Source organism: Nannobrachium achirus, assembly GCF_963921795.1.
Source record: "Nannobrachium achirus genome assembly, chromosome: 7".
NCBI lineage: Eukaryota > Metazoa > Chordata > Actinopteri > Myctophiformes > Myctophidae > Nannobrachium > Nannobrachium achirus.
Genome location: NC_137816.1, coordinates 26,259,910 through 26,279,410, shown reverse-complemented (window position 1 = coordinate 26,279,410; position 19,501 = coordinate 26,259,910). Strand labels below are relative to the sequence as shown.

General features: G+C 39.5%; 1 protein-coding gene across 1 annotated transcript; it reads right to left on the bottom strand.

Moving 5' to 3' along the window:
• Positions 1-1,377: 1,377 nt before the first annotated feature.
• cUnh16orf87 (chromosome Un C16orf87 homolog) lies at positions 1,378-18,777 on the bottom strand. The gene is made up of 4 exons (XM_080729628.1): positions 18,504-18,777; positions 17,845-17,944; positions 12,826-13,005; positions 1,378-4,340 (listed from the first exon to the last, which is right to left on the bottom strand). The coding sequence occupies exons 1-4, from the start codon at positions 18,588-18,590 to the stop codon at positions 4,222-4,224; spliced, it is 486 nt and encodes a 161-aa protein (XP_080585754.1). The 5' UTR covers positions 18,591-18,777; the 3' UTR covers positions 1,378-4,221.
• Between the last annotated feature and the right edge of the window lie 724 nt (positions 18,778-19,501).

The window sequence follows — 19,501 nt, the reverse complement described above, 5'->3', positions numbered from 1 at the left end:
GGTATTGGGTCCAGTTTACTGTGAATAACCAAATTAAAGATGGTAGTTACACTTACATAATTCCCATCACTTCCCATGATAAAATGGAACGGAATCAATGTCAGAACAATATTTGTTTTGTGGTTGTGAGCAAGGTCTAATTAATGAAAAGTGCAGAAATATAGGGGAGTTATCCAGGTTTAAATTAACAGGCGTGTGTGTAGTGTGTACTGTGTATTGCTGAGGCGCCATGGAAGGGCAATGCCCAGTGTGAACTGTGAAGTTGTCAGTGTTATTTTCATGCCCATACTGTGTTATGTCATCAATATGACGTCATAGTACTGACAGACTGGCCACTAGAGCTATAATATTGGGTAATACTGCTCTGTACTCTGACAATGGGCACAACAGATATTGCATAACCGGAGGGGCATGTGTTCTGAAAGGGCATTGCACTAGTAGTTTACAACCCAAATGCATACTGCATCGGCAAGCTTGTAGTTCTGCCATTTTCAGCGTGCAACACAGCCGTACGACAAAATACACAAGGCTTTATTCTGACTATATCCAGAACATGGTATTTAACAATAATTTCCATATTATAGGCTATTATATATAATTTATAGACAGTTCACAGTCCACATATCATTGCTGTCAGAAACCTTGTATCTCGATATTACAGTTAATGCGCTATTTTATAATTCTTCATATGACATTGTGGACTTGCAGATGCTATTTTTGACAACTGTTGAACATTTTCTTTCATTTCCAACAATAATGACATGCACAAAATAGGCGTTGGGTTCAAAGTGGTATGGGTACTTGTGGGCTTGTATAGATATTGAACCAATAAAGATTATTAAATTACACTGGATGCATTGGAACACAGGTTCTTTTTTCCATGTCTTGAAAAGTAGCGGTTTTGGACATACACCTGCAGATATGTTGCCTTAAATTGGCTTAATAAGATTTGAATGTAAACATTTAAACATTGTTAAAAGAATGGTGTGGAGGCCCCAATAGTAGTCGACTATTGAGCAGATACAGTATCAGATATCTTTACCATTTGTTTGAGATCACTGACAAGATAATACATCTATGTATACCTATACCATATGCCTATCATTTAAAAAAATTAAGTATGAGCTACATTTTTATATTCCTGTAGTTCCTAACATTTCCCAAGCTTCAGGTGGAATAGTGAAGGATTTTGGTTGCACAGTATTCTGTATAACAGTGGTTCTCAACCTTTTCAGGCCGCGACCCCCAAAATAATCATATTTTAACTCCCCCCGCAGCCCCCCCACAACACCCTGTTGGGCACGTGGACCTGTTGAGTTACATTTTGTATAACACGGTCCATTTGTATAAATAGCAGATCTACACGCTCATGGCTATTTTCACAATTTCTGCTCCTAATATTTGACAATTTGGCCAATGTTTCATTTGGTATTAAAAAGTCCTTAAATTGTCACTTTAGAAATGTGCATTGTGCATATACCCTCTATAAACTTTGTTAGTTTGTTTACTGTTTCGAGAGAAAACAATGTTGCACATTAAGTTAATCATCTGGGGACCCCCAGGTTGAGAACCACTGCAATATGAGATGAGATCAACACGGAGGCTGTGGCCACCAAAGCATTTTTTCCACAGGTGAAAGTGCAAGGCCCTCTTCTAAAATGCTCATGCAAACGCACAACGTTCATAATATTCCTGCCACCAGATACAAAAGAAAACGGCAGATGTGAACACGCAGCACAGAACAGACGCTCAGCTCATCACACCACTGGCCCATCCCATTTAAAAAAAAACTATTCAAAACATACACTGCCGCACAGGAGAGAGAGAGAGAGAGAGAAAAACACCTTGGTGAACACAGCTTCTCATTAGGGATGGGACGATATGAACATTTCATATCACGATTATTGTAACCAAAGAAATCGTGATTTACGATATTATCGCGATAAACAAAATATCCCTAACATCCATTAGCTCACAACGCGTGGCGTTGCGACGCGTTGTGAGCTTGTAGATCTATTATTTTTTAGCAAAGACATTTGATAGAGAGTGAAAAAAGACTGTTTCAAGTATTTATACGGTATTATAAGTACCTTTTACCGAGGGTTTAAGTGGTACCGGATATGCAGCTCGGCAAATAAAAGGTGAATTGATCCCAGTGCATGATGGAGGACGATATCACGATAAATGAAATCTCCACGATACGATTATCGTGAGTGTTTTTTATCACAATAAACGATATTGTGTACTGTCCCATCCCTACTTCTCATATCAACTTGATGGATTCAACTGGTTCAAATATGACTGGATCGGGGATTCTTATAAGGATCTTAGTTCAACATTGCCTAACAATGACATCAATAACATCCTTAAACTCTCTTACGAGTCCTAAAGCAACAGTATACACATCAGTCACTGCAACATAGATCATTTTATTCAATATTTAGCACATTTTTCCAAAAATGTGTCTGTTTATTATTTGGAATGTCTAGTAATGGGTTGTACTATGATAGGCCCAAATATATTGTTGTATTTAATGATAGGCTAGAATATTATTTAACATTCAACAACTTCCTTTACAGTCTTGTTCTTTCACAAGGAACCCCGGATCGATAATAAGCAGTATCGATAGTGGAATCCGTATCAATAGAAATGAATGATCCACAACCTTAAAATATAACGGGTCTCTCTCTGGGTTTTAAGTCATACTAGGCCATTTAAAAGTTCATCTACTGTATATCTCATAAAATAAAATAATGAAATGCACAGCAGCTTTGCTTAAGAGGTGCTGGTGGTGGCAAAGTCTTTTTGAAAAGAGAACAATACTGTGCTCCAAAACAGCCAAGCAAAAACGACACACCACCAAGCTCACACCAACGTTTGTGGACCTTGACAGGTCCTATGGATGAAACGTTGATAATAACATGCATAACAATGCTCTTCATGGAGCCGTTTTCTCCTCTCCTCATCAACATGAACCCTGGCGTCCATATTCTGGGGCTGAACATTCGGCAAAAATAACTGATCTGCAAACATGTTGTGAGCTTGTAGATCGGATATTTGTCGAAGATATTTAGCGCAAGGCAAAAACAGGAGGGGGCCCCTAATATAGCGCCCTGGGGGACTCCGGCTCAGTGGCGGACACAGAACATTATCTAATGACTGGAAGAATGTTGGTGGGCCTTAAGCTTAGATATTATGACTGGTGGATGATGTCAATATGACAATTTCTCTCACAAATAGAGCTTCTGGTGGAATCATAAGCACTGGGTCCAGTGGCCGCGATCAGGTACAGGTACGGCTACCGTGTCGCAGCTGGAAGGCAACGCTACAGCGTCCAGTGGAATCTGTATCTTTCACGGATTTTATACGATGGGGATACTGCTCCGGTCAGCTAAGTATAGGGTTTAAGTCAGGGGTCTTCAACGTTTTCAGGCCAAGGACCCCTTAGTTGAGAGAGAGATGAAGCAGGGACCCCCACAACCTTTTCATAGATTCCATATAGATTCATCGTTTGACAGCACAATCGTCGGCGTATTTTTGGATTCATGTCAATTTGTGTTTTCAGATATGTACCCACTTGAGCCGTCATTAACTAATAACTTGACCTTTTACTTAATCTGCTCTTTTTCCCCTCTACACCAAGGCGTTGTGAGCTTGTAGATCTGCTATTTTTGGCTAAAGTTCTCAGAATATAGACACTAAGTTTCAAGTTGTTAATATAAAAAGAATTGGAAGATTTGGAGGACCCCCTGTAGTAACTCTGAGGACCACCGAGGGGTCCCGGACCCCCTGTTGAAGACCCCTGGTTTAAGTGGTTATTCTGTATAATCACATATTCATATCTATTGAACTGGCAGCTCAAGGAATCACAGGTCTTTTCACTGTAAGCTAACATATGAGCATTTAGTTCATAACAAAGCTAAAACGCTCTGTGGGTGGGTGGGGGTGTGTGTACACTGAACGCTTTAAAACAGGGCGCCGGTCAGTCAATCTGAACAAACACTCCCTTTAGTCTTTAGTCTCTCGCTCCGCCCCCTTCCCCCGGGCCTCGGCCAATCACTGAAAAGAAAAGGCCTTTAAGAAAAGGTCAAAGATCAGCTTCAGCCAGATCCATGTGTCATGTTGGGTTGGTCACGTGTCTCCTCACGTAGACGGATTCTTAAAGGTTCTCTTTGGCCCATCCTCAGGGTACAGCAGTGTCCCGGGGGTGCGGGGGCGTGTTTATAGGATGAGTCTTTGTCCCAGGATCTTTCGGTTGATCTCAGCCAGGGCCACAGAGAACACGAAGGCCTTCTCGTCAGACAGGTTAGCATATATGTCCACTTCCTTTTCTTGTTTCTCTGTGGACAGAATAGAAAATGGAATGATTCATAAGCTAATGTATGGCACATTTTTGGGGGCTGTATCCGCAATGGTGCACTTTGGAACTTTGCAATCGGGTCATCATTTTATAGTAAGGAACATAAAACCTGATTTATACTCAACACACAGGGTGTCGATCCCGACTAAAATCAGGATTTCAAATCTGACTGTCGAGTGCTTTTCCCGACTAAAGTCAGGCTCTAACGTTTCTTGAATTAAACCGTAGCTCAACGCCACCCGGCACTGAAGCAAAAACTCAAATCCCCATAATCCATCGGGAGAAAACGGAATCAGGAAGTGAAATCCACCGTTGCAAGCAATGGAATCTGCAGGAAAATGGCTTTATTTCGGAATCTATCTCCAGATCGCATTCTTGTTTAAAACTAGCCCTTCTCTACGGATCATAACAAAATCACAGATGGCCGCAGTTATAATTAATAATAATTAATTAATATGATTCATTAATTATATACCTGGCAACCACTTTGTTAATTGCCAGTTCCACACACCAAAAATAGCACATCTACAACCTCACAGCTTTTAGATCTGATATTTTCAGTTTGCAACACATGTGTAACCAAGTGCAAAAAATCAGGCATAACATGAGCAATGCTGGTTGTCCTGATTATTGCAGAGGCCAAACCAGGCCAAGCCAGGAAGTGAACATTAATCTAACACTAACAAGCCTCTGTTAAAGTCCTACAGATTATCAAAGAGCAAATTATTCTTCATATATCTGGTGAAAGGGAGCATTATCCTTTAGAGCAGTGTTTCTGAAATGGGGATACGTGTACCCCTAGGGGTAGACGGAGTTACTGCAGGGGGTACTCAGAAATAGAAGAAAAATAGAAGTATAACTCATGCTAATATTGTTCATAGTTAAATAATTTACTACAATGAATTAGGAGGGGGAAAACATGTCCTGTTATAATGATGACACATGGAGAAACTTGATATGAGCCTGAGTTGCTAACCCAAATTACATGGTACCAGGCAGCTGGGATGTGTTTTAAAGTTGTTTGAATATATTGAAGTTATTGACATGAAAACCGTTTGAAACTCTTTCACTCCATTCCTTATTTGTGATTTTATATTCTTGAAATAGCATCATATACCACTATTTATTTATATTTTAATTACAATTTTTTAAGCAAAATGATGTTGCAGGGGGTTAACTGGATTGAGAAATCAGGGAAAGGGGGTACTCACTCAAGCCAAAAAAGATTGAGAAACACTGCTTTAGAGGACGAATAGAAACAGAAAGGGAGGGATTAGTCACAATGGCAACAAAAACATAGGGGAGGGAGGGAGAGAGAGAGAGAGAGAGAGAGAGAGAGAGGGAGAGAGAGAGAGAGAGAGTCGATCAATCAATTTACCCATTCTACCGACCAGAAGAATATAAGAGCCCAGTCCACAGCAAGAACTTAATTAAAAGGGTAAATAGAGTATTTATTCTCCACTATTCAAAGACACAGGTCACAGGCAGATCAACTGTCACTTGGGTGTGAAGAGGTGAAGTAGGTCACATGTGGGTAGACAAGTTGGCACAGTCAAACTGGTTCATGAGGTTTACAGTAAATGTTAACATGACAGCACCGTTCATTTATCCACTTGTAACTGTGAGAGAAAGTACAAAATGTACCAATGTACCAGTTTGTTTGGTTCCTTTAGTACTCTCACAGTTGAATTATTAGTCATTTTTTCTATGTGACATCAATGTGAAATGAAAATGCCTCTCCCATTGTGTATTGGATGCTAGATATACTATGCAAGTATGTTGGTTATTTGTTCATGTCTTTGCTACTTTGATTTGTTTTTGCTTGACCACAAATGTTGAGAATGTTATTTAGATCTGTTGTTATGTTGATGACAGATGCTAGGTTTGATGTTTAGTTTATCTGGCATCCTAGTTTCTTGGCAGCACCACATTCTTCTCTTTGAACTCTACTAACTAGATTATTTACCAGGTTGTCTCTTGACTGGAGTTCAGCTGACTGAGATTTCACACAGTAAGTCGCTCTGGATAAGAGTGTCTGCTAAATGCCCCAAAATCATTCTCTTTCCTTAACGTGTTCAGGCTTGTACTCGTGGCCACATACATTCTTGATGGGTTTTAAATTGTCAACTATCACAGCTGTTGGCCTTTGAACTGTATTTGAAGAGCTAAGGATGCCTGTCTGTTAGATGTTTCTCCAAGTTTGACGTGTTAATGGCCTCTTGAACAAATTGCTTCCCTGTCTCATTCCCTGACTTACTTCTTTCAGTGGGTAGAGTAGACATGGCAGACATAATTCACATAGCACTGATGCCATGCTGTTTTGATGACGCACATTAGGGGGCGCCAGATTGGACCAGGAAGTGGGGGGAATGAAGAGAACTGGGCCCTTTTGAGCAGCAGTTTAATGGTTTAAGTATTATTAACTATTATGTCTTATTATGTTTAATTACACACACAGAGGTGGTGTTCGACTGCTTCTGTTTTAAAGACAGTCTGCAGCTTAGTGGGTAGAGACTGAGAGGCTGCAATCAGAAGGTCACAAGTCGGCCTTTCGGCTCGGTCTATGAGTCGAAGTAACCCTGATCATCATAACCCCCAACTGCTTCTTATAGTATAACATATGGTTAAATTGGTTCAAATGATTGTGACGATATAATTAACTAATTTAACTGGGTACCCCCTGGTACCCACTCACTTGGGGTACCAGGGGTAACACTTGGGAACAATAAATGTGCAACTATTTTTATGTGGTTATTTGTTTCTTGGAATACAAGGGAGAATTCTTTTTTAAAGATTAGTTTTTGGGGCTTTTATGCCTTTATTGGATAGGACAGTAGACTGACAGGAAATGGGAGGGGAGTGACATGCGGCGAAGGTCGTCCGGATTGAGAATCGAACCGGCGACGCCGTCAGGCATCAATGCCTATGTGTCAATGCCCATGTGGTATGCGCCTGGACCAGTAGGTCAGCAGGCACCCCACAAGGGAAAATTGTTTACAAACCAGCTGGTTATGTCTAGAGAGAGACAGGGGCTAATCTGGAGTGCTGAGTTAAAAAGACGTCTAGAAGAGATAGGAAGCACTCATTTTGTTTGTAAAACGACAACTCCCGTTGTCGCAGAAACTATGTCAACATGGGCAAGATCACTGGTTAACTTGTTAATTGCTAATTGTCCTGTGGGTGAAACGTCCACCACACTGAAACAAACTTCACACACTGAAACAAACTTGTTTCAATTTTAAGCCCAAAATCAAACTATCAAAAATATTTTAATAACATTCTCACATCAGATATGATAGTCAGATGTAAACTCCTACTTATGTAATAGGGTGACAAAACACATGACTATTTATTTTATTACTAACCCCCCCAGATGAGTGTTAAAATGTTTTCATTTACTTCTTTCTATCGTTTTATCGTTTTATTTAGCTAGTTTGATTTCACTGTTTACAAGTGGCTAAATATGTCTTTTTAGACACAATGAGCCCTCCAACATGCACCGCATGGTTTCCTTTCATGGTTAGCTGTGCCTTATGGGGGTTAGTAGTGTTGCTGTAAATAATAAAGAATTTGTTGGCTTATTGCATCTAAAAAGACATATTTAGCCACTTGCACGCATGCCTCCAACCACTGAAATCAAACTCTCTAAAATGGATAAAACGATAGAAGTAAATGAAAACATCTGAACACTCATCCTTTCTTTCCTCTAATTACAATCTAAAACAGGGGTCTTCAACAGGGGGTCTGAGATCCCTAGGGGGCAGGGTTGTTAGGGTTACTTTTAAAAAGGAATCCCCTACAGTTACAAGTTACTTTGCAAAAAAGTGTAGTCAGTAACGTAATCCGATTACCACAATTTAAAAAGTAACTACTGGTTACTTTCAGTTACTTTTGGATTACTTTTAAGCAAAACTCGATTTATTATGACTGATAACAGTATTATCATAAAATATCTAATTTTGAAGATTTGCATACTGGATAACACCACTTGTACACATACTGTAATTCACACAAAATACTGCATGTTCAGAAAATAGGTTAGATCAGGCTCTCAACCTTATTTTTTTACCAGTACCACTCAAGACAATATTTTTCTCTCCAAGTACCACCATATGATGTTAAAATACAGTAGTGTACACCTTCCCCATCCTATTCATAGGCATGCAGGCACAGTACACACAGAAGGCAAAAGTATACCTACAAACAAAATAAAGAAAAACGACTTAATAGCTTTATATGCAAATGACTGGTACTCTCTTTCTAAGCAATGGCCAAATGTTTAATGTCCATATATACTGTATACTGTACATAGAGTAGGCATATATAAGAAATATGTATATTAAGGTGCTGTACTGTTAATTTCCAATTCCAAGCATTCACTTGTGACGTCGGCCGCCTCTCAATGCAAACAACCAACCTCTGTCACTGACATACTCTTGCTGAGAACGACCAGCATCCGTTCTCCCATCAAAAAAATAAATAAAATAAAATCATGTTTTACTCATAACAATCCATAGCCAGCCTCGATACAAGACTGACCTATGACTGTCTTGATCCAAGGCTAAACAAGCGAAGCTTAAACCAGCGCCCACCAAGTTACACCACTTTTTCATGTCAAGGACCCCCAAATGGACACTTATTAGCCAATGGACCCCCATTTATTCTATCTCTGACCCCAATTTATATTGTAAAATCAATGTTAATTTTAACTCTCACTGTACACAGTGAGAGTTACAGACCCATGGTCCATTTGTTTCCAAACTAGCATTTAGCTGGGGGTGCATTTAAATTGTGTACACTCTACAGACCCATAAGGGTCCATTTGGTTCCTAACTATCAATTAGCTGGGGACTCCCTGGGCTGGAACTCCCTCAAGGACCCATGTAGGTCCCCGGACCCCACTTTGAGAACCAATGGCTTAAACAAGCCACCTTTAGCCTGAAGCTAACACTAGCCAGATGCTATGGGAAACTTTATAAGGACAGCCTTTCGCTTACCGTTGTAGAAACAGCATGTGTAAGCCTTCATCGATCATATCAGTATCTCCTTCTGTCTTGTGTGCAGTTTTCCTTTCAGATGGATTGTTGTAAATATTCCATAAATCGTCCCTGAACCTATTTGTTAGAAAACGAATAAATGCCCAGTGTTTTCAACCAACCTCTCCACGTAACGCTCAGAGTAAAAACAACAACAACGTGTTACAATGGACCCGGTATCCCAGCCAATCACAGAGAGGGATACATCAAATAGTAGTCATTGATTGGCTGAGAGACGTTCCGGGTGGAAATGGTGTCAGCATACCTACAAATTCACAATGCGTCGCGGTTAGACACGTTGTGAGCTTGTATATCTGGTATTTTCGATGCGCACCACCGTCTTATGACTGACATAGCATAACATGCTGCTGTTCCCTGAAGCGATGCTGTGACAATGTGTACTGGTATTTCTACTTGGGTATTTTATTGTTTGGTGTTTTTATAACTTATTTGTAAAATTCATGAGGGGAGGGGGAGAATGGAATCCACCATGTAACCCCCGTCATTCACCTCCGTTACTGTAATCCAGATTACACATTTTAAAATGTAACCTAGGACTTTACAAGTTACACGTTTTTTGTAATCTGATTACGTAACGGCGTTACATGTAATCCGTTACTTAACAACCCTGCTAGGGGGTCCTCAGAGTTACTACAGGGGGTCCTCCAAATCTTTGTGTGATAGCGTCACATATTTTATATTAACCACTTGAACCCTAGCGTCCATATTCTGAGAACTTTAGCCAAAAATGCAGATCTACAACTTGTAGACCAAAACACACTGATGATTGTGCTGATGATTGTGCTGTCAAACAATGAAACTATATGGAATCTCAGGTTGTGGGGGTCCCTCCTTCATCTCTCTCTTTCAGCTAAGGGGTCCTTGGCCTGAAAACGTTGAAGACCCCTGATCTAAAATATGAACCCTTGTTGTAAAAAAAAGTTGAAGCACAGGACTACTGTACTCGCGAGGAGCTAATTCGGCTCGATGATTCTTGCAGGTGGGATTTATGGCTCTTTGAAGTGAGCCGGATCTCTGCGATCCGTTCCTTTTCAAAGAGCCGTTCAAAATACTCATTTCATTTTTGTTACTTTTAGTTATTTTGTTACTTTCTAGATTTTGATTATAATTACAAATCACTTCAACCCTATATAGGCCTACATTTGAAAATATTAGCCGATCTACAAGCTCACAATGCATCACGTTGCGACACATTGTGAGCTTGTAGATCTGCTATTTTCAAATGATTTTTCCAAATGTTATTAATTGGAAAACCTGTGAAATGTGACGTTCTGCATATTGAGTACTTTCTACTCAATATGGGGCTAAATGTACTATAATCATATTTTTGTCTTAGGAATGCGACAAATACAACACATTATTGAACTCAAGTCTCCATGGCACGAGTAATCAATAGAAAAAAAGTCATTTTGGGGGGTGAACTACTCAGTGCATTTTGATACCAATACTTTTGTGCTTTTACTCAAGTAGGCTACATTTTAATTACACTTCTACTTATGTATTTTGTTCATTGTAGTAAAGAATGTTTGTACTTTTTACATGTAGTATTTTGAACGGCTCTTTGAAAAGGAACGGATCGCAGAGATCCGGCTCACTTCAAAGAGCCATAAATCCCACCTGCAAGAATCATCAGCCGAATGAGCTCCTCGCACTGTACTCTGTGTTTGTGTGATGACAGAGTTTAGGGGAGTGGTCTCCATGCAAAGCAGGGTGTTGTCATCTGTTGTTATGTACACACCAATCTGCTGGTGATGACCCTCCTCAGCCTGCACGCGGTTAACCGTTAACACATACAGTGTCAGGGACAGAGCAGAGACAGCCCTCAGATCGGTGAGAACGGCCAATACGCAAACACCATTTACACAATGGGGGTGAACAGACTGAACAAAAAGGGTGACCACCTCCCCCATTTCAGCGCAAGTGACCAACACAAGTCAACACGGCTCTTCCCTTGATAAATAATGATGTTTTATGTTTGTTTCTTTGCATGACAGACAGAAAGAGACCGACTGTCATAACATTCTGATCTTTCATCCTGGGAGTAGGATTTAGTAATCCGACCCTACCTCAATCTTAAACTTGGGATAATCTTGATCCCAGTGGAATTGTGGATTCAGAGTTTATTTAGTGAGGTAATTTAATACATTATGTTTCATCTGGTTAGGAAGGATTTTAGGAAAAATACAGCTTGTATGTCATACAAATAGATTAATTGTAATTTAAAGTTGGATGTTTCCATGAATAAACAAAACCTTAATACAAAGTCTCATTGCGATGGAAAGTCGCAGTTTTAGTATGTGAAACGGCACTTCATGTCTCCGTCTGTCTGTCTGGACGTGTACACTTGTTTACGTTCTATGGGTTTGCCACTCTGACATCACTGTGATGTTAGGGGAACCACATTAACATAATCCCTTTTATGCCCATATATGGAGTTCCCTGATGTCATCAATATTAAGCCCATATCTAACAGGACTTCATATGAGAATGCCCATATACTGTGTGGAGGCCACATCGGCCACATACCACACTAACAGAATCCATATATGGCCAAGACAGCCCATATCTGTGTGGCTGGTTCTACAGACAAGGATCTCCATGTATGGGCATAAAAGGGATTGTATGTATGATGTCATAGGACTTTCACATAACGAATAACCGAGTAAGCATGTTTGGGTACCAGGGGTCTCCATATATGGGTAACTGGTCCGATAAATCACTGGCCAGATGGCCAAGACATGGCGCGAGGTTGCTTGCCGCCCTGAGGTGTCTTACTAGTACTAACTACCATACTGCTGCTGTCTGTGGAAACCTTTTATCTCCAAAAAACATTACCTTTAGCCAGGTAAATGAAAAAAACAACTTGTTTTCAAATGGAACCAATATAGTTATTACTGAATTACAAGCTCTTGTTAATACTTTTCCTTGTTTGAATATTTATAAAACCCACACACTTAAACCACTTCCAACCTGGCCTCCCACGAGAGGGGGAAAAAAATACTTGTGCGTGATACTGTCTACAACAGGATATAAAATAGGGCATACGTTTCTGATAAAAACATACAAAGATGAGGATAATATGCCAATTGGCCTGCATTGCTAAACATGTGAATGACAATATCGTCACTTTCGGGCAGAAACCTTGTATCTCCAAGTTTCAAATTTGTATGTTTTTTCGCAAGGTAAAGCCATGCTTCATCATACAAGGCCGTCGCACAAAGGTAGTGAAAACAGCAGATCTACAAGCACACAACGCCTCGCGGTGCGAGGCGTTGGGTGCTTGTAGATCGGCTTTTTTCACTCGTTTTAATCATTTTTAAAATGATAAATGCAAAACGAACGGTTTTGGACATACAAGGTTTTCACCCGACAACGACGATATGTAAAAATATGTAAGGTACTGTTTACCTTTCTCTTCTTCCTGCCTCTTCAGACCCACTGTCTTCGGTCTGCCACGCCCTCTACGGATGGGATCTGATTGGCAGTTGGACCGGGATCTTCTCCTATTCTCCATGTCATTGGTTGAAGGGGAGTCAATCCTGTCTTTTCGAATCCGCTCCGTTCTCCTACGTTTTATGTCCAACTTGTCTGAAGAACAGAACACAAATCGTTACTGCCCACCCACACACTGTATAAAATGATACATACCAAGGCATGCTAATGGTATATGATTTACTCTGTGTGATCTTCATTACACTGACTTGAACCTTTTGGGTTTAACTAACCATTACATCTTCACATTGAATAACTAATGTAAAATAAAAGATTATACCCGATTTGAACAGTGAATGAATGAATGAATGCCATAAAAGGTCAAATGACAAGAAGCCAAATCTAATTTTAGATCAGAGCAAAAGTAGGGCAAAGAGTAAATTAGAAAAATGTAAATACATTAGGAACATTGCTGACTTTTGATGAAGTGATGTCAAGTTATGCTTACTTACATAAATACACTGTATGTGTGTAGTATGTTTTAACACCAAAAGCTAAATCCCCCCCTATTTGAATGCAATGTTGCAATGTGAGATTATGTGACACAGCTCTGCTTTGGAAATATAAACGTATGTTTCCCATTTCAGCAAAGCCCCTTTGAATGAAATTCATTTAAACTGAGAGAGAGATTGCTTAATGTTGTCATAATAGAGCAGAGCGCTGCAGGGTTGAACTGTTGAACTGTAAACAGGATGGACATGGAGGTACAGGAAAACACAGATATACTTAGTTTTAAATTAAAACATCCGAGGGATGTTTTAATTCATGACGTTCGTCCATGTCTGCTTTTGGCATGCTAAGCACGAATGAATGAATGAATGAATGAATGGATGGATGACGGTAGCAGTCATATTTATGCAAAACAATTACATTTTGTAGGAGCATAGACTAATTCACGGTACCATAATAATATACCTTATGTAAAAGCCTTGTGTACTAGTTGGCGTGTCATACAAATAACTGTGATTAAAAATCTGTTTATTTGGCATAGAAAATGAGAACATATAAACAAAACCTATATTTCCATTTGCCTTTTAGGCTTTGCAAACATACATTTGACAGGGCAGAAAGCAAACAACTACTTAAATATACCCAGACATGACTGACATTAACAATAAACAATAAATAATCAAAATAAATAATGTGCTATACTATATCAAGTCTTCTTCTTCTTTCGTGTATCATCGTGCTTGATGATTGGTTGGCGACATTTTATTTCACAAGATTTCTTGTCATTTTATACTTAAAAAAAAAAAAAAAAAAAAGAGCAGAATATCTGATCTACATACAGGCTCAAGGGAGATTATGTAATAAGTGTGTCAGGCCTACATGCATGTCCTGTACGCTTCATAACACTCACTGACAAATACTGGACTGTTTCTGAGCAGCACTCTGACAGTAACCAATAGCCTGCCCTGTAACCACTCCCCATTGTGTGGAATGCCATCACTTTGCTGCCCTGCACAATACAACAAAGGGATGTTTAAAGTTAAACATCCTTGAATAACAGCAGACACACCTCTGTGTGTCGCCTATACAGATTTATTCTCATTTAACCATCAATATGCATTACGTCAATATTAAGTCTAAACTACGTGAGGACGTTAATTCTGACAAAAAGACCTACAGAAATATGTATTTTCTCCTTTTGTTAAAGAGGAAAATGAAACCTGTAAAGTGTGTGTGTGTGTGTGTGTGTGTGTGTGTGTGTGTGTGTGTGTGTGTGTGTGTCTGTCTCACAGGGAGCTATTGTTCTTCATTTTCTCCCCGAGCTGAAACAATGAGCCATAGCATGGAAAAGTTTCCCCCATCCCTTTTCCATGATATAAGTCTTGAGTGTTCATTTAACTTGAGTGTACAATTTGGATAGATAGTAGTTACCGTATCATATAGTGTACACATGTATGTTCGTTGGATACTTGTTCACATGTGTTGTGTTGTTTAACCCATTTAGGCCTAGAATTAGAAGGATTCAAAAGACACTTATAGAATCGGGTCAAAATTCTAATGTTCACGACTTTTCAAAAATAGCAGATCTACAAGCTCGCAGCGCGGCACTCGGTGCCGCGCTGTGAGCTTGTATATCTGCTATTTTTCAATAGTTAAAGCATAAAATAATGATACACAAAATGTGTACCCGTTCTAAATGGGTTAAATAAATGATATACTGTTATCTAGATAGCATGTTTAGACGCTATGTTTGATGTTTACCTGGTATCCTAGTTACCTTGTATTAAATATGTGTATTGAAGTTCGACATAGAATCATATGCTTCGTTTTTTTTCCTTTTTTAAACCAACATACATCAAAAGGAAGTCATCAAAGTATCCTACATACTTTGTAGCTCAGCTGTTAACCACTCCTCCCTATTCTGGGGCAAACGTTCAGCTAAAAAAACAGCAAACTTACAAAGTGGTGCATTTTGAGCTCATTGATGGGCTACTAGTGTTGTAGAGCCCTGGGGGATTCCAGTCAACTAACTATAGGGTTTTGGTGGATAATTGTTTTCTTTGCACTCTATTTAAGTAACCATTTACCCTGTCCTTTGTTGACAGCATGGAGATCATTTCACTCTTATCTCTCACTTGAAAGCTGCTCTGTGTACAAGCATGCATCTGCCAAATGCGTGGCTAAATTGTACAAATGTCCACGACCAGAAGTGACACTGGCACATCGTCCACACTGGCATTTAAGGGAAATGGTACTGGTAGAGGGGAGTGACTCCTCCAGGGCAACCCCCCACCTCAACCCACCCAAAACAAAAAGCTGTATCACCCAGCTGTGTAAGCTCTTCAAAACATTGTTGTTTTTTTGTTCCTGTAAACCAGTGTTTCCCAAACAATGGGTCAGGATCCATTTTGGGGTCACGCAACGATTTTTATGGTATGTGGAAAAATGCATATTAATTTGGGAGTCCTTGACATGAAAACGTTTGAGAACAACTGGTTTAAACATTTAGGAAGCAAGCCCAAATACGCAACTACACTTTAGCTCCATAAACCACAACCACCAATATTTAAAGAAAAACAAGCCCAAAGCTTGCTCCTAATAAGCGGACACGGCAACACTGGTCTGGGGCTGAGAAAAACATTCTGCTCAGTAAAGCTTGTGTCTATTCAGCATTCCTGAAAATGCTCTCTGTCTTAACATAAACATTTACAGTCCCACTGACTCCCATACGACACACATCACATCACAGCCACAGCAACCCCCCTACAGTTTCCCTGTGGATCACATTTCACACATTAAACGGCTGAGCCTCCACTCAGGATGTCCTCATCCACACCTTGCTCAAGCACTGGTCAATCAAGGTGTGGATTATTATTACTCAAGTGAAGATTAGTGCCTGCCCGGAATTATACTTACATTTCCTGCCGTGCCCCAAAAATACCCAAGATGCAATGATATCACTATCAGATTCATTTTCTTAAAAAACGTCTTATTATTATATTATATACGTATTTGTATATAGCCAATCTACAAGCCTTGCAATTATTTGGTGTGCGACACAGACTTGCAACAAAGTATAAATCCGGCTTAACACTTTGAGCTATAAATAAAGTTGGTTCACTTCACTCCACAATGAATTTACAATGTCATCTACTAGATTAAATCTATGCAGTTATCCGTTCTTTATCCAAGAATCAAGAAATCACTTCTCAAATCAAAGTTATACATTAGTAACATGTGAGCCTACATTACAAAACGCATAATACCTGTGTGTAATTAACACAGCTATTATATTACTAGTAGTTAATCTACCTTTAACAAATGTAGAGCAAACAGAAACTAGTTTCACATTCATTCATTTCACATCTTATGAAAACTATTATGCAATATTAGATTCAATCTAGAATCAAGAGAAGGCTCTGTGATTTAGTTAAAATCAATGTCATGATTATTTCTAATTATCGATTACAGATGAAAGCTTTTTTTAAATAGTGAAAATTAGCAGATATACAAGCACGTTGTGAGCGTGTCGATTTTTGTACAGCACTATTGTACAACAAAGTATAATACGAGGTTAAGTGGTTAATCAGACCAATCAAATAGATAGAAAATCTATCATAATTTGTTTGTATATTTGTTCACATATAATAATAATTAAAAGGAAAACACTTGCTTCTTAATTTTTGGGTTATAAGTCAGTTAGTTATTGGTTCTAAATGTCGGTATTAATCTATTTTTTGGTTAATGAATTGCCCAGTCAGTCCTACTAAAAGGAGAATTAGACCAGGACAAATCCTCAGACAACATTATCTTTCTTTCCTTGACAACAGTGAGCATCTGTGAAATACTTTAGGAGAATATGTGAAAAGTTGTTCACAAGCGTAAAGAAAAACCCACCAAGTACAAAATATGTGTGTCTACTAGTTAAGGCTTTTAAATGAGCAGGCAAATAATGTGGGTGAAACTGCCTTTCACATTGACAAGTAGGCCTTGTACTGTAGCCTAATTTCAACAGTGCTGAGAGAGTGAGAGAGAATCCCCTCCCCCATCCACATCCACACTGACTCCAGAGCAAACAGCTATTTAAACCAGCCAGCTCTCTCTCTCTGCTCTGGTCGAAACTCCTTTCTATTCAAACAGCCCAACTCTTATTATTCACAAAACGTACCATTACGTGTGGATGTGTTTGTTTTCAGTGACAAGGACATTAATGTCCAGCTTCAAAGGCAAAAAATAAGCAACTCTATTAAAAATGGTCTTTGAATACTTATCTTATGCATACTTCTTTCTTTAACTATATCCTTTTAAAACAACACAGGTCACTGTTGAGTACTCCACATTGGTAATCCAATATTATGATTATCATATATATTTTCATAACAATGACAATGTGCCATTGTCTTCTTGAACGTTTGGCTGACATCACATGAAATTTAATATGGCTTTTTTTTTTTTTTACATGTCTCTGTGTGTTTTTCTTTTTACCTGCTATTGCTGGGGAACCTCTGTCGTTGAGTTTGGCATTGAGCAGCTTTCTGCTAATAAATACAAAGCCACAAGGACAAGACTTGCAAGCAACTGGAATCTAGAGACAGAAACAGATGGGTAAATATAGTTAGACCACATCATTCCTACACACTTGTACACAACCTCAGTGCTACACTCACACATTTATGACTCTCGAGTTATAGTCTATATTAACAAGGCAATGCATTGTTCCATTGTTTGTGTTATACATTGTACAGTAGCCAGCTGAGCCATATGATGTGATCGCAACAATATTTCAGTGGAAACACTGACACTGTAGCCTGTGTGAGGAAACGTCACGCGGTATGGCTACGTTTATTGATCCAAAATAATTATACATTGATACTGTCCTGTATGATCGATACACACCATCCCTCTGTACTGGCCCAGTGCTAGCGATACTATACGATTATTCTATACATTATCATATTGATCGCCTCCATAGGCGAAGATGTGGAGAGATGCCATTTCCTCATTGTGTGTGTGTGTGTGTGTGTGTGTGTGTGTGTGTGTGTGTCCTCACGATAAAACAAAATCCCCGAACCAAGCCGATCAATTTAAAAAATAACTAAATACGTGAATCAAAATAATTATAAATATTTATCTGTATTCCTCACCTGTTGGTCGCACTCCGGACAGGATTTCGTGGCCATTTTCACTTTCTTTGTTTTATTGGCCGACATAGTGTGACTGCTTTCAATCATGTGCTGCTAAAACTCGCAGTTCTTCTCATCTGAGGTCCAACTTCTGTCTGCTCTGCAAGAAGACATGGAGCTCAAGTTCCAAGTGAACTCACACAGCACACATACATTCACACGCACGCACGCACACACACAGCGCACACACACACACACACACACACACACACACACACACACACACACACACACACACACACACACACACACACGCATGCACACACGCGCGCGCGCTCTCTCTCTCTCTCTCTCTCTCTCTCTCTCTCTCTCTCTCTCTCTCTCACACACACACACACACAGTCACACACACACTGGGATCGGGACACGGAGCATGCGCACTGACTGTTCTGCTAGCCTCCAACTGAGCATGCGCTGAAGCCTACGTCACTTAGGACGCACAGCGTCACTGCTACGCGTGCGCTCATTGGACGCAGTGAATGCATGTGAAACTCTGGTGAATGCATGTGAATGCATGTGCACCACGTGCACGCCCTGGGGTGGTGGACAGAAGTATTCCACACTGTTGTTGTACTAGAGTAAAAGTGGAAACACTGTAGATATTAATTTAAGTAAAAGTCCTGTATTCAAAATATTACTTCAGTAGAAGTACAAAAGTATTGGCATCAAAATCTACTTCAATTTGTACTTAAGTACTTGAGTAAATGTAGTTACGTTCCACCACTGCATAACATGTTAGTGATGGAAGAAGTAGGCCTACTCAGATATTTTAGGTAGAAATATTCTATTGCAAATAAAAGACCTGTATTCAAAATATATTGTAAGTCATTAGTAATACATTGATGTGTAGGCTACGCCACTTTAATGTTGCACCTGGTAAATGTGGGACTGATTTGGCATCAACTTTAACCCAAACAATTCACAGACCTGGTTAGTTGTTTAAAGTTATACTAACTTTT

What these genes read in the sequence shown, in the direction of transcription:
- cUnh16orf87 (XM_080729628.1), bottom strand. Translation starts at nt 18,590, where the DNA reads ATGATTGAAAGCAGTCACACTATGTCGGCCAATAAAACAAAGAAAGTG. An exon ending in AGGTTCCCCAGCAATAGCAG is followed by an intron (nt 13,006 to 17,844) that starts GTAAAAAGAAAA and finishes TCTGTTCTTCAG; the next exon opens with ACAAGTTGGACATAAAACGT. An exon ending in GAGGCAGGAAGAAGAGAAAG is followed by an intron (nt 4,341 to 12,825) that starts GTAAACAGTACC and finishes TTCTGTCCACAG; the next exon opens with AGAAACAAGAAAAGGAAGTG.